At 39.4% G+C, this 13,866-nt stretch overlaps 1 protein-coding gene across 2 annotated transcripts in view; it reads right to left on the minus strand.

Moving 5' to 3' along the window:
• Positions 1-13,866, minus strand: part of DPH5 (diphthamide biosynthesis 5) — a 36,633-nt gene that overhangs the window by 4,575 nt on the left and 18,192 nt on the right. For both annotated transcript variants that reach the window (XM_044238778.1, XM_044238777.1), the window contains exon 5: positions 2,745-2,865. In XM_044238778.1, coding sequence (XP_044094713.1) covers positions 2,745-2,865 — 121 coding nt within the window. The remainder of the gene's footprint in view (positions 1-2,744; positions 2,866-13,866) is intronic.

A 13,866-nucleotide genomic window follows, 5' to 3' on the forward strand; every position in this document is an offset into this window, starting at 1 on the left:
AATTAACTATCCAAAACCCTATGTGTAAACTTCAGTTGAGTCACCTAAATTTTTGGAAAACATTCTTCTCAAGTCTCCCAAATGCTCATTTGAGAGCTTATGACAATCTTCCCTCCCACTTGTTATCTAGCCACTTTTTTATGGAAAAAGTGAAGAGAAGAATGGAAGCTTGTGGTGTGTAAAGATCATTAGTTAGAAAACAAACATGAGGTCCTCAGACCATCCTGAAAGGACCCAATTTTCTGTTGGAAAAGAAGACACAGGAAAGAGTTAGATAAATATTGGCATATGCACTACCTAACAGCTAATCAAAATCACTGTGTTCATTTCTACTAGCTGGTAACCGCAGAGACTCAACTGAGAAGTCTCGTTATATTCCTATTCTTTACCTATTTTTCAGGCATAGGATGTAAGCTTTAATATATGTAACATAACAGAAGAAAATTCTCACCACATTTTGAAAAGAAACCTTTGCTTTCCTGTGAACAGGTAAGATAGGACTAATAACTTATAAATAAGCACTTTAATATCATTCATACTTTCAGCACGGCTTTCCTAAACACTGACTGTCAGGGACAGGGCCGCCACAGGGGCCAGAACACACATACTCTCTGCTCCCCTAAAGCTTGAAATGCAAGTATCACAAATATTTGATTCTTTACACTTGTTAATCATTGATGCTCAGCCGAACAATCTGGTAGAAGGTAAAAGAGCACAAGCACTCTACATCCTCACAGGAACTCAGTATACAACAGCAAGAGCAACAGCTGCTTCCTGTTCTACATGCTAAAAACAAACGGTTCAGCCAAAGTTTGCTTTTGCAAAAATAAATACGGTGCAACTGAAGGGTCTCTTTGATAGACTTCTATAGCTTTCCTAAGTGACTATCGAAGTTGTTCTTATAAAGGAGACTAAAAGAGCTTCCTAGGAAAATACAGCAGAGGTTAATCCCTTAGAAGTATCTGTAAATGTTCTTGGAACCAGAAGTCAATGTACTTTTCAGGTTCAAAATGTAATTAATTATTTAATAGTTGCACTTGTCTAGCACATAGAAGAAAAAAAATGCATACTGGTTACTGAAAATGGCTTACAGTACAATTAACAGTGCATGTCAACCTTAGACTTCCTTTACATGGTATCTGTTTTGATTTTTTAAAATTTAACACATTTATTATTCATCTTAAGGTTCTGAAATGTGAAGTTTTTAGTTTTAATGTTAGTAAAGTTTTTAGTTTAATATTTTAACTTTTTAAGTAACACGTTCTATGGAACCTGGTTTTAAAAACGAAGAGTGTTGGGGAGAATTTTTATAGGCAAATACTTTTTGATCGAACTGCATTTAAAGACTGCATTATTGAATATTTAATCTTAAGCCAGACCAGTCTTAATATTTTTCCCTTGTATTCACACAGGTCACAATTATTCTTTCTACTTCTACTTGCTGGAAAATAAGCATCTCCTATTCATCTTAGAAGCACCCAGAATAATGCAAAATACCCAGCAGACACTCTATAAAGGTCTACTCAATAAATTTATTCATGTGGCTCTACTACCACCCACCCACAAGCCCATCTTAAGCTACCCCTTAAGTAGCATACATCCTAACTCCTTCATAAAACCTACGTTAACTTCCCCTCAAAAGCTCTTTGTTCTCTGAAATACCTACATAGTTATTACTATATTTTGTTAATCTCTAACTATATCATACATATCTTGTCTTTCCAAGTACATTTAAATTCCCTGTAGTTTCCTAACATGGTATATTCTCACTAAACTCTACAGGGTCTGGGCCATAACAGGCATCCAATAATATATACTAATTTAAATGATGAGAATTCCAGATGATTAAATGATGAGATCTATGGTTTGAGGATCTGGAATCATGGTATCTTATACTTCACACCTTGTTCCTGCTTTTGTTCACGGAGCAAGGAAGATATATTGTTTAACCTTGTTTGCCTTTTCCCAGGAAAGCCGAGAAAAGGGGCAGCTCTTAGAAAGAGAATTCAAGAGCCAAAGTTCTGGTTTGTCCTTCCTGCCTGTCCATATAACAGAACTTAATTGTTCTTTAAACTTTCATGGACTTAGCAACAAGATTTCACAACCCTAAGGGCAGGACCCATGTCTAATACTTCCTTAGTATTCCAAAAAAACCTAACTCTCCAAAGGACATAAAGTACAGCAAGATACAGTAAACAACTATGAATGACAGGCTATCTTGATTTTACCAATTCTGCCACCAATAAAACAGGGTAACACAGTGGAAAAACAATTTAATATCTCTGGGCCTCAACTACATCTATAAAATGGGCTTCAGTAAGATGATCTCCAGAGTCTCTTTTACATCTGTAATTCTGATAGCATCAATACTAGAGTATTCAACGAACATCTCTAGGAAGATACAGGATGGCACTTGGTAAGAATAAATGCTTACTATAGGTCTGTTGAACTGCAGTAAACTGACAACAGGGTCCTGATGGAAAAATGGGTAAGATACAGAATGCTAGAGAGGGTCCATTAGGACATTAGAGGAGAGGAGCATGAACTATGGTACACATGCATGCAGGAATAGCCATGTGGTGTCTGGAGCAGAAAATGCATTATCTCCCAGAGAGTATGGACAAGTTGTAGTGTGCAGAGTGGCTAGGCTGGGTCCTTTCTTAGCTCCAGCTAGTCAGCGGCAGAACAAAATGAGAAAATGACAACTCCATATTGTGACTTAAAGGGAACTCCCGAACCCTTACCTAGTAAGCATAATGTGTGCATGCCGTTTTGTCTGTTCTTCTTTACTTTGTCAAAGAAGCTTTCTGGTCTCCAAGTATCTGTCCAAAAAACAATAGAAACCGTCTCTCCAAACTTATACAACTAGAAAAGATAAAAGCATGAATTAATGATGGAACAATTCACTACTTACTATTTCAAAGATAACCACCAAAACAAAAAGTGAGAACCAGACTTGAGATGGGCTGGGGATCAAATCTGTCACAAAGATAATAAATGTTCTCTTCTGTCTCTGGCAGGTGGTATCTGTCTCTCTGGTGCCCTTCCAGTAGTGCTTCCAGTGTTTCTCCATTCAGTATAGCAATGTTTGTAACCAGTTTATGATTCAGCCATGTAGCTGCTAAAAATATTGACACAGAAGGAACACAGAAGGAAACAAACGAAGACTTCTGAGCAGCCAGAGCTGGGTTCACTAGTGAGGTGATTATTACTATTGATTATTATGCTCACTTTATAGATGAGATCACCAAGGCTCAGAAAGATCAAGCTGATTTGTCTAGGGTTGCACAGCTAGTGAATAATGGAAAAGACTCAAACCCAGGACTGAGAAGTTCTCCTTTCCACCTTGCCAGCTCAGTAAAATTCACACATTGGATACTCATTGCAGCTAGTTCTCAAAATCTACCCCCTTACTTTACCCACTATTTGTTTCCTCTATAGAAAGCTCAATGAAAGGGGCCTTTGTCCCTTTCCCAAGTGGCCCACCCATCCCACTCGACCATCCCACAACCAAGAGGCTTGCTTGGTTCCAGCTGGCTTCCAGTCTGGCTGCACAATTCACTTAAGTGAGTGCAACTCCAAATCCTATGCTAAGAAAATTCAGTGTTGCATCCTGGTTCTGCAACTTGTTAGCTGTGTGACATGGCTCTAAGTCTCAATCTACAAAACAGGAATAGTAAAAACACACTGTCTTTCCTACACCTGAGGTTGTGAACATGGAAAAATTTTTCAGAAGTAATATGCCACTGAAGCTGTTACATAAAGATTTAATTACCCAATTTAAACAGTGCTTGAAAGAATTTATAACTGAGCTGGAAAGCACTAGGCATGGGAAATCAAATCTAGTTCTCTGCCACAAACTGTGATTGGAATAGCTGTGTGACTGCAGGACATCACTGAACTTTTCTAAGCCTGAGGAAGGGATTATCATCCTAAGGCTTCTCAAACCATTTTAAGAAGCTGTTTTAAGAGGTAAGGGGAAGGCAGAAAGAAAGGAAACAGAAAAGCTGGGGCATTCAGGGTCCTCCATTTTTCATTCCTAGAAAAGCTCAACTTTTCTCATTTTTTGTACACTGAAGTCCTACAAACTGTAATCAATACTCTTAATGGTGACTGAGTTCCCAAGAGAAAGCTCATCATGTCCCTTACACAGTCACAACTTCCAACTTACCTACCAATGAGCTTTATTCCCAAAGTCCACTTGAAAACTGTCTAAAAAGTCTATGGAATCCATGCCATTCAGTGGCAGTCGAATTCTCAGACCAGTGTGGAAAGACCCATGTAACTGCAAGAATGTCAAGTCTTGAATCTTCTTGCCACATATAATGTTTCTCTGTGAAAAATGCATCCAACTGATGAGTTACAATGTGTTCCAATGTGGGATTCCTGGAATACATTCACCCAAGCGAAAAGGACTAGACCTAGTCTTACTGGAGGGTTCCACTATTATTACTGTTCTACGAGAGGCAAATTTATCTAAAAATATTTATTACAGATCCTCCACTATGTGCCAGGCATTATGCTATACATAGGTATAAAAGTGAGAAGCAAATCAAAGCTCTGGCCTTCGTGGAGAATGTAGTCTTGCTTATTCCTCACAGAGCAGGCAAAAGCCTGGAGTCATGGCTCTGGTTCTTACCAGCCCGGTGATCATTGACAAAGAACCTTACTGACTTCCAAGAGACACTCCCCTGTGAAATGTGTGTTAACCTAATAATGTGCTTTTTAAAAAAGGATTAAATGACATAAAGTGTGTAGAGTACCTAATACATTGCACACAGTAAAAACAATAAACGTTAGGGATTTGAAATGTAATAACCATGATGTTCATAATGATGATATGAAAATTTTCTAAAATGTTGTGTCTTGCCATAATCCAACTGCTTTCCTTACCAGAGTGAACTCAAAAATATTACCAAATATTTGAAATGACATAGTTGTTGTTAATGTTTATTGTTGTTGTATGATTTGATTCTGACAAGTTCAACTGTTTACATTCTAAAAAGGACTTTTGGCATCTCTGATTAGACTTTGAAATATTATTATTACTCTGGAAAAAAGAAAACTACTGAGGTTAAAGAAAATATTATATGCAACCATATATAAACCCTTTAAATAGATCTCCAATATTTTAAATGCCATAGAAATATACTCATGAAGGCAAATTCCTCATTCAGAGAGAAGGGGATAGAAGATTTAAGAGAGAATTGGGATGCTAGTCACATATAAACACTAGCTGCAGCATGCAGTGGAAAAGCTGCTTGGAACTGTTTAATTTGGGGATTAAAGAAAGCCTCACATAAGCACTGCTTTCTAGGACCCTGATTTATAATCTGTAACCATTCTCATAGCTGTGCTGCAAACTTCTTCAATGAATTCTGAAACATTATGCAAACGGTTTCACCATTTAAGATGTCAGTCCCTCAAAGAACAGAAAGATCAGTCCTTTGTGTTTCACAATCCAAGGACTTACCAGCAAACCATAAAAGAAACTGAAGTAAAATCATACAGTGATGAGAATGAGGCTGCAGAAGTCTTGGCCCTGTCTCATAAATATCAGCCTTTGTGCTCTGATCATTTTCCCCCAAAACATTACTGATGCAAGTCTAAATTCAGAGACCACAAAAAGAGCTGCTTTTTAAGAACAGTAGATAAACACGGGGTCTTTTTTGGTTTTAATCTGAAGTTATAAATAAAGTAGTTTATCTAACTTGATATTGGATTATGTTTTTCATCTATTGAAGATAAAAACTCAAAATGACCCATTTAATTACAGATAAGGCAATCGCTAAAGTGAGGAAGATGCACAAGATGACAAATATCAGGTAGTAAATAATAATCATAAAAAATGAGACATAGACTGTATTGAAAGAGTTGAGCATTACTCCTACTTGGAAAGCACCTGAAGATAACTTCTAAAGACTGGATATAAGCTCGAACTTAAGGGTGAATAAGATGGGGGAAGTTAATCATGGGGAAAGAACAAGATGGTATGAACAACCTACCAGAGGTGGGAACCCTTAGGCAATATTTAGCATGGCATTGAGCAATTATCTAGAAATAGCCATTGCCTGACTCGCTTTTAGCAAGTATCTAATTCCTGACAGCTTACCATGTGACAATTCCTGTCAATTCCAGCTTTATAACTTACCTAGAACTGACTTCATTTCTTTTACCTCTATTTTATAGCTTGAGTTCTCATTGCCTGACCTTAATAATCTTCTAATTTATCTCACTGCCACAATACTTCCTTTCAAAAGTGCAGAAGTTTTGTAAAATTCATTTTATAATTAGGTTTTAATGCTTTCATCATTTATATTCAAATGAAAATAATTTACAATTTTTAAGTTAAAAAACATCTTGGGACACCTGGGTGGCTCAGTTGGTTAAGCATCCTACTCTTGGTTTTGGCTCAGGTCATGATCTCAGGGTCCTGGGATTGAGCCTTGCTTCAGACTCTGTGCTCAGTAGGAGTCTGCTTGAGGATTCTCTCCCTATTCCTCTGCTCCTCTCCACCACTTGTGCATTCTCTAAACTAAAATCAATCTTAAAAAAAAATCTTCTGGGACACCTGGGTGGCTCAGTGGGTTAAGCCTCTGCCTTCAGCTCAGGTCATGATCTCAGGGTCCTGGGATTGAGCCCCGCAACGGGCTCTCGGCTCGGCAGGGAGCCTGCTTCCCCCCCCCCCCGTCTCTCTGCCTGCCTCTCTGCCAACTTGTGATCTCTGTCAAATAAATAAATAAAATCTTAAAAAAAAAAATCTTTATGTACAGGAAGTTAGAAAATTTAACTTGCTAATAAGAACTCTGTGAAGCCTTACATGTTACCTTTTACATATAAACATAAATTCCAAATCAGATCAGTTAAATCTGTGAAGTAAAGGAAAGCTGACCCAGCAGAGTTGTCAAAAAACATACCACAAAACCACATGTTCAAGAGTTACTGGTTTTCTATACAAAATATTGGTCTTGGAGTTGTTGTTTTTTTTTAATTTGCACATGCACTTTTCTTAACACTGATGTAACAATGATTTTACTGACACTTAGAAAGATTATGCACATGGCCACATAGTATGTACACAGATAAAGCTGAAGATAAAAGAGCCACAAAATTTATATTATCACATATGAGAGAATTCTTAACACTGATGTAACAATGATTTTACTGACACTAGGAAAGATTATGCACATGGCCATATACTATGTACATAGATAAAGCTGAAGATAAAAGAGCCACAAAATTTATATTATCACATATGAGAGAATTCACACATGAATTAAATGAAAGAATTTTCATTTAAAGCATGTAATTCTAAAGATGAATCCACTTGGGGTGGGGTGGGTACAATGGAAGATAGGAAGACGAGTAAACCAAGAAGTGTATAGTATGCCCGACACACTAACATAGAAAGTAACTGAATACTGTGCACAGGAGAAGAATTGCGGGAGTAGAAGAATGGTACAATCACACCTGTAATTTTAAAAAGAAAACTATTAAGTGGAAAAGAATGATGGTAATCATAGTTGAGGGGCTTCTGGTGGCTCCACTGGTTAAGCATCTGACCTTGACTCAGGTCATGATCTCAGGGTCCTGGGATCGGGCCCTGCTTAGCAGAGCAGGCTCCCTGCTCAGCAGCCAGTCAGCTTCCCCCCTCCCTAAGCCCCTTCCCCACTCATGCACACACATTCTCTCTCAAATGAATAAAATCTAAAAAAACAAAAAACAAAACAGAGTGGAAATGGAAAGAAAAAACATTTTTAATATGCCCATGATTCAGCAGGTGGTCAAAATATTTCCGAGGTGACTAAGAACAGGGAGCTTACTTAGATGAGTTCTTCTAAGGTTATTTTGCAATGTAGAGTGTGTATCTCCTCATTACCTAGTTTAATATTCTCTGGACTAGGTTAGACTTTATCATTTCTACATCGGTTCCTGGACAATGAAATCAAGTCAATGCTTTTGAAAACTACCAGCAAGAACTACTACAAGGCCAAAACAATGCTGTTTATCACAGTGAGTGTTGTATTATGAAAAAAAGGAAGGAAATGAGTTGTTGCTTTTTAAAAGTAATATACATTTTTCCCAAAGTCAAAATGTATTATATAAACAGAGGAACATATGGCAATAATTAAGGTCACTCACGCAACAGAGAAAGTGGAAGCATTTCATAATGAGAAAATTATACAACATTTCCCTGAAGTCAGCTGCAACTGATAATGCAGTTTTTATGAAGAAATCATTGCTACTTGGTTTCCCTGAACTGTATCATTTATCTATTCTTTAAAATGTCTCAAACACAATTTTAGTGACCACATTTTAGTCTCCACATTTTTTGGTCACCACATTTTATAAAAAGAATCTGTTCTATCACACAAATGATAACAAGAAATGATAAATACTGCACAATGAAAATATGCTAGAATTTGTCATTTCTGCTTTATTAAGCTTGTCACCTTTAGGCCAATGTATACTGATAAGAGTTGAAGACTAAAAATTAACATACCAAACTAGGAACTAACTTTGGTTACTTCCAGGTAGTAGGGCTATAGATGCTTGCATGTACGTCTTTATACTTACTGCATTTTCCCAATTTTCTATGAGTATATATGACACTCATTATCAAGGAAAACAAAGTTACTTTTTGAAACAATTCTTCTAAAGAGGAAATAATGGGAAAACAATTCTGATTCTACATGATTAGGGTGCTAAATGCTTAATTTGAAGAATTTGAGAAAAGAACTTTGTTCTCGCCTTTTGTATACTGACAAAAACCCCCAATTTCTCATTATTGGGACTGCCTAAATACAACCAACTTGCCTGGCTCTTCACAAATAGATGGATTTTTTTTGACTAGAGAAATCCTCAAAATACAAATTACACAAGTGTTAGAAATATCTGTTATTTAGGAATTTCAAAAAACATGATTTTAAATTACACATTTTTAAAACTAATATTTAAATTGTAAAAAATCCTGGGATGCCTGAGTGGCTCAGTGGGTTGGGCTGCTGCCTTCGGCTCGGGTCATCATCCCAGGGTTCTGGGATGGAGTCCCACATCGGGCTCCTTGCTCGGTGGGGAGCCTGCTTCTCCCTCTGCCTCTGTCTGCCTGTGCTCACTCGCTCTCTCTCCCTCTGTCTAAATAAAATCTTAAAAAAAAAAAACAAACAAATTGTACAAAATCCAAAGATATACTTAATGAAAATTTGAGTATCTAATGTATCTTGGTCAAGGTCTTTTGCCTCAATTTAGAAAACAGCCCAGCTTTTGGTTTCTAAATCTAGAGGACATTAAAGTTTATGCAGTTTAGTATTCGTCATACTTCTTAGTGCCAAATCTTTTTTCCAAATCAATTCTTAAACAGAACATCAATAGGGGTTGTAAGGGTCTGCCCCTCCCAGAGGAACTTGCTTGTGGACCCTGAAATGTAAGGGTGGGGCAGACTGAGTGGAGACATCCAATCAGTGAGGCGTATGTATATCCACTGGAGAAATTGGAATTCAATTGGCCGCCTGTGTAGGGGCGGGGCTCAACCACCCCCATAAAGGTTACTCTGCCAGGCTGTGGAGTGCGCGGCTGCTGCAGGAGAATCCAGCGGAGAGTTGGCGGAGTTGGCGGAGACGGTGAACAGAAGAGCTGTAACAGCTCTTGTAAGAGCTATAACCGCCTCTGGCGGTCCCGCCTCCAGCGGCCGGAGCTGCCACCGCCAGCCTCCAGCCTCCGGAGGCCCCACCTCCCCCGCCCCGAGCCACCGCCTGCAGCTCCGAGCCGCAGCAGGCAGCTTTGAGCTGCCTGAGGCCCCGCCCCCGGCGGTCCCGCCTCCCGCGGCCACCAGCCGCCTGCACTCTCCAGCCGCCCGCAGCTGGCGGTCCTGCCTCTGGCGGCCCGAGCCGCCGCCTGCAGCCTGCAGCCTCCGGCGGCCCTGCCTTCAGCAGCCCCGCGAGCTGCCAAGACACCAGCGGTCCAGTGGTCAGCAGTCCCAACGCCTACAGCCCCTAGATGCCAGCTGTCCAGCGGTTGGTGGTCCTGACACCTGCAGCCCCTGGACACCAGCGGTCCAGCGGTCAGTGGTCCCAATGCCTACAGCCCCTAGACGCCAGCGGTCCTGAGGCTCAAGCAGCCCTGAGATGCCAACAGCCCCTAGACACCAGCAGCCTCGCCGCAAAATGCCTCGCCACCCCGAACCACAAGTGGCCTTGTCCGCAGTGGTGGCTTCCTCCGGGTGGAAGCCTGGTCAGAGTAGCATTGTGGGGAGCAGAGTCTGTGTCATCCGGGTTGTCCTCCTTGTCACTGCTGCTGTCATTGTTGCTTCTTCGTCGTTGGGAGTGGCCTCATCCAGGAAGAGGTCTTGTCCAGAACAGCCTCTTCTTGGGAGCAGCCTTGTCCGGGGAGCAACTTCATTGAGCAGTGGCCTTGTCTTGGGAGTGGCCTCTTCTTGGGAGCGGCTCCAATCATGGAGCGGCCTCATCTGCGGAGCAGCGTCATCTAGAGTGGCCTCGTCCTGAGCCTTCTTGGAAGTGACCTTGTTGGGATCATCGTCCGGAGCCTTCTTGGAAGTGACCTTGTTGGGATCATCGTCACCGCCTTTTCGTAAGAGGTAGCTCTGACCGGTCGTTTGATTCCTGATGCTTGGCGCGAAATAAAGTTTTGCTTGACCTTCGCTTTGTATCAGTCTCGTTCCTTTGATCACAGACCCTAACAGGGGTAAAGATAAAGATTGGGCTCCTGGGGATTTATTTTTTGCTATTTGGTCACAAGTACTTCATTTTCTGCAGAACTGCTGAAGCATCTTCGTAGATAGTGGTACACTATGAAAACCACTGATCTTGTCTGGCATTCCTCCCCATCCCCATCTCACTATCTTACAGTTAGGAAACCTGACTATCCAGATCCAGAAAAGTTAGAAGAATCCTTAGTTACTGCTTGAGCAAAATCAAGAACCCCCCGCCTTTTTTTTTTTTTGGCCAGAGCAAAACCAAGACCCTTTAATTTGCAGTTAAACTCTAAACCTTTCCCATTATTTTCCTTTGCCATTTCTATCGAATTTATATAGTCAGTATTTATCCAAGATATATATTTGCAATCTTGCGTTAACTAATCTCTAGGTAGTCAAGGGTCTGTGGTACATATGTATGTATTCTCTGGTGTGTGTGTGTGTATGTGTGTGTGTTTCTGTAATACTTCGCAGATTCCCCAAAGTGCTCCCATGACTCTCTTGTTTAACTGAACATTTCTCTCTGCTAGGAATGCATTTCCCTTATTGTTCATTGAGCAAATCTCTTGTAGTTCATTTTTTAAACCACTTTATTGATATAATTTACATACCTCAACATTCACCCATTTTAAGTGCACATCCAATGACATTTAGTACATTTACCAAATTGTGCAACCACTACCACACGTAGTTTTAGAAAATTTTTATCACTCCAATCAGATCCCTTATTTCCAATTAATAAGTAATATCTGTTCTCACCTCCAGCCCCAGCCAACAACTAATCACTGTCCTCATAAATTTGCTTTCTCTGGACAGTTCATATAAACAAAGTCCTACAACCTATGGTCTCCTGTGTCACGCTTCTTTCACTTAACATACATGTACTTAATATCTGTGATAGAACTACTAATTCTTCATAAGACAAAAGGAGAGACTTCAGTGTCTGGAAGTAAATTAAACCTAATCATACTTTTCTACATGATCAATTCAGTTAAGAATAAAATTCAAATGCTTGACATTGGATTAGAGAGCCTATCTACCTATCCATCTGACCTCAGATTGCTTTTTTCCTGCCTACTGGCCTCTTACAAGCCTTTTTTTGTTTCCTTGGAGGAGCCAAGGTCATTTCCATCTTTCCATCTTTGCATAAACCATTCCATGTGACTAGAATATGCTACTTTTTCTTGATTCTTATCTAATCTTAAATAACACCACCTTAGTGAGACCTCCCTTGACCACCCAACTACAACAGTGAAGCCGACTCTCTAACATCTATCAGTGTATGTGAATTTCTTATACTTCCCACTACCTGACATTTATCTGTTGTTGCTGTTATTGCCTTTCCTTCCTACTAGAATATAATAAGCTCTTTGAGAGCAGGGACTTTCTTGGACAGGTTTATCAGTTTATCCAAAGGCACTCAATAGGAAAACAATAAGTAAGCAAACAATATTGTTGAATATATGGATCGCTATTCCTCTTAATGATGTCTAACTTGGTAGTCACTAACATACATTCCATTTAACAAGGAAAATTTTCATAGGAATATGGGGTTTGCAATAAAAAATTCTATTTTACGGCATGCCTATAACAATGCGTATCAATTGGTTTTGTGTGTTTAGAAGTGTTAGTTTATACAACTACTTACCTTCATTAATACTAAGGCATCTTTTGCTAGTTTAATAAATTATAAAATGAACGAAAAATACTTAACAGTAAATTCTGAGCTCTCTATGCTGCTTTAGAAAACAACAATAAAATAATTTAGAAGGGCTAACAAATTGACAAATTTAATTCAGAAAGACTAACAAATTGATAAGTTTTAAAGAAAAGCTGTATCAATTTCCAGGTTAGGAATTTCTTTCTTTCTTTTTTTTTGTTTATTTATTTATTTGACAGAGAGAGATCACAAGTAGGCAGAGAGGCAGGCAGAGAGAGAGAGGAGGAAGCAGGCTCCCTGCTGAGCAGAGAGCCCGATGCGGAACTCGATCCCAGGACCCTGAGATCATGACCTGAGCCAAAGGCAGCGGCTTAACCCACTGAGCCACCCAGGCGCCCTCCAGGTTAGGAATTTCAAAACTACTACTCTTTAACTTAATATAAAAATATTGCAGGGTGCCTGGATGCCTCAGTCGGTTAAGCATCTGCCTTGAACCAGTTCAAGTCATGATCTCAGAGTCCTGGAATCAAGCCCTGCATTGGGATCACTGCTCAGTGGGGAGTCTGCTTCTCCTTCTTCCTCTGCACCCCTTCACCCCTGCTCATGCTCATTCTCTCTCCGCCTCAAATAAAAAAAAAAATCTTTTAAAAAATGCTGCAAAGCATGTACCGTTTAGGTCTGTCACAGCACCCAAAATAGCACTTCTGTTCAATAACTTGATGGCTGTTTTCCCAATAACTCATGGGAAAGTGTTCACAGAGATGACAGAATGTCTTTCGAAAGTGGTGCCCACTTCCCTTTTAAAAAATTGAGAAAGAGAAAATGGCAAGGTAATATATTCTACATTTAGCAAGTGTATTTCTGGGAACTACAGTCTACTTTTCCAGTTCTGCCATGCTAAAAAAAAGTACAGTTATTTAACTTTCTAAGAAATTTTTTATCTGTTTAGGTTGGTGGTTCTCAAAGTGGGTACCTATACTAGCAGCTTCAGCATCACCCAAGAATTTGCTAGCAATGCAAATTCTCAAGCTACCACCCCAGATCTACTATATCTGAAAACTTGAGGGGAAGGCCAGCCATCTGTTTTATAAACTCTCTAAGTAATTCTAATGAAACTAAAATCTGAGAACCACTGATGTAGGTTATTGTTTTTCCCATGAATGCTGATCCAAATACTGAAGAGAAAAAGAGCAGCCATTATAAGGAAGGGGACTTTGCCAAAGTTTACATATTATGCTGGGTATCCACACATTTGTTTTATAAATTTAAAAGTGCCATGAATATCATGACTGTATTTTTAATGCCTTTTATCTTAGAAGACTGTGTAAAAGGTATCAATAATTACCTCTTTCTCCTGGAATATAAATAACTTGAGTGGCACAAAAAATATACTTTCATAGCAATTTCATCAGATACATAAGACAGAACCTAAAAAGGTACTTCCTGTTTTTCACATAAGTAGTAAGTCATTTTCATACCCAGATTAGAGAATAGA

This window comes from Neovison vison, chromosome 2 (genome assembly GCF_020171115.1).
Source record: "Neovison vison isolate M4711 chromosome 2, ASM_NN_V1, whole genome shotgun sequence".
NCBI lineage: Eukaryota > Metazoa > Chordata > Mammalia > Carnivora > Mustelidae > Neogale > Neogale vison.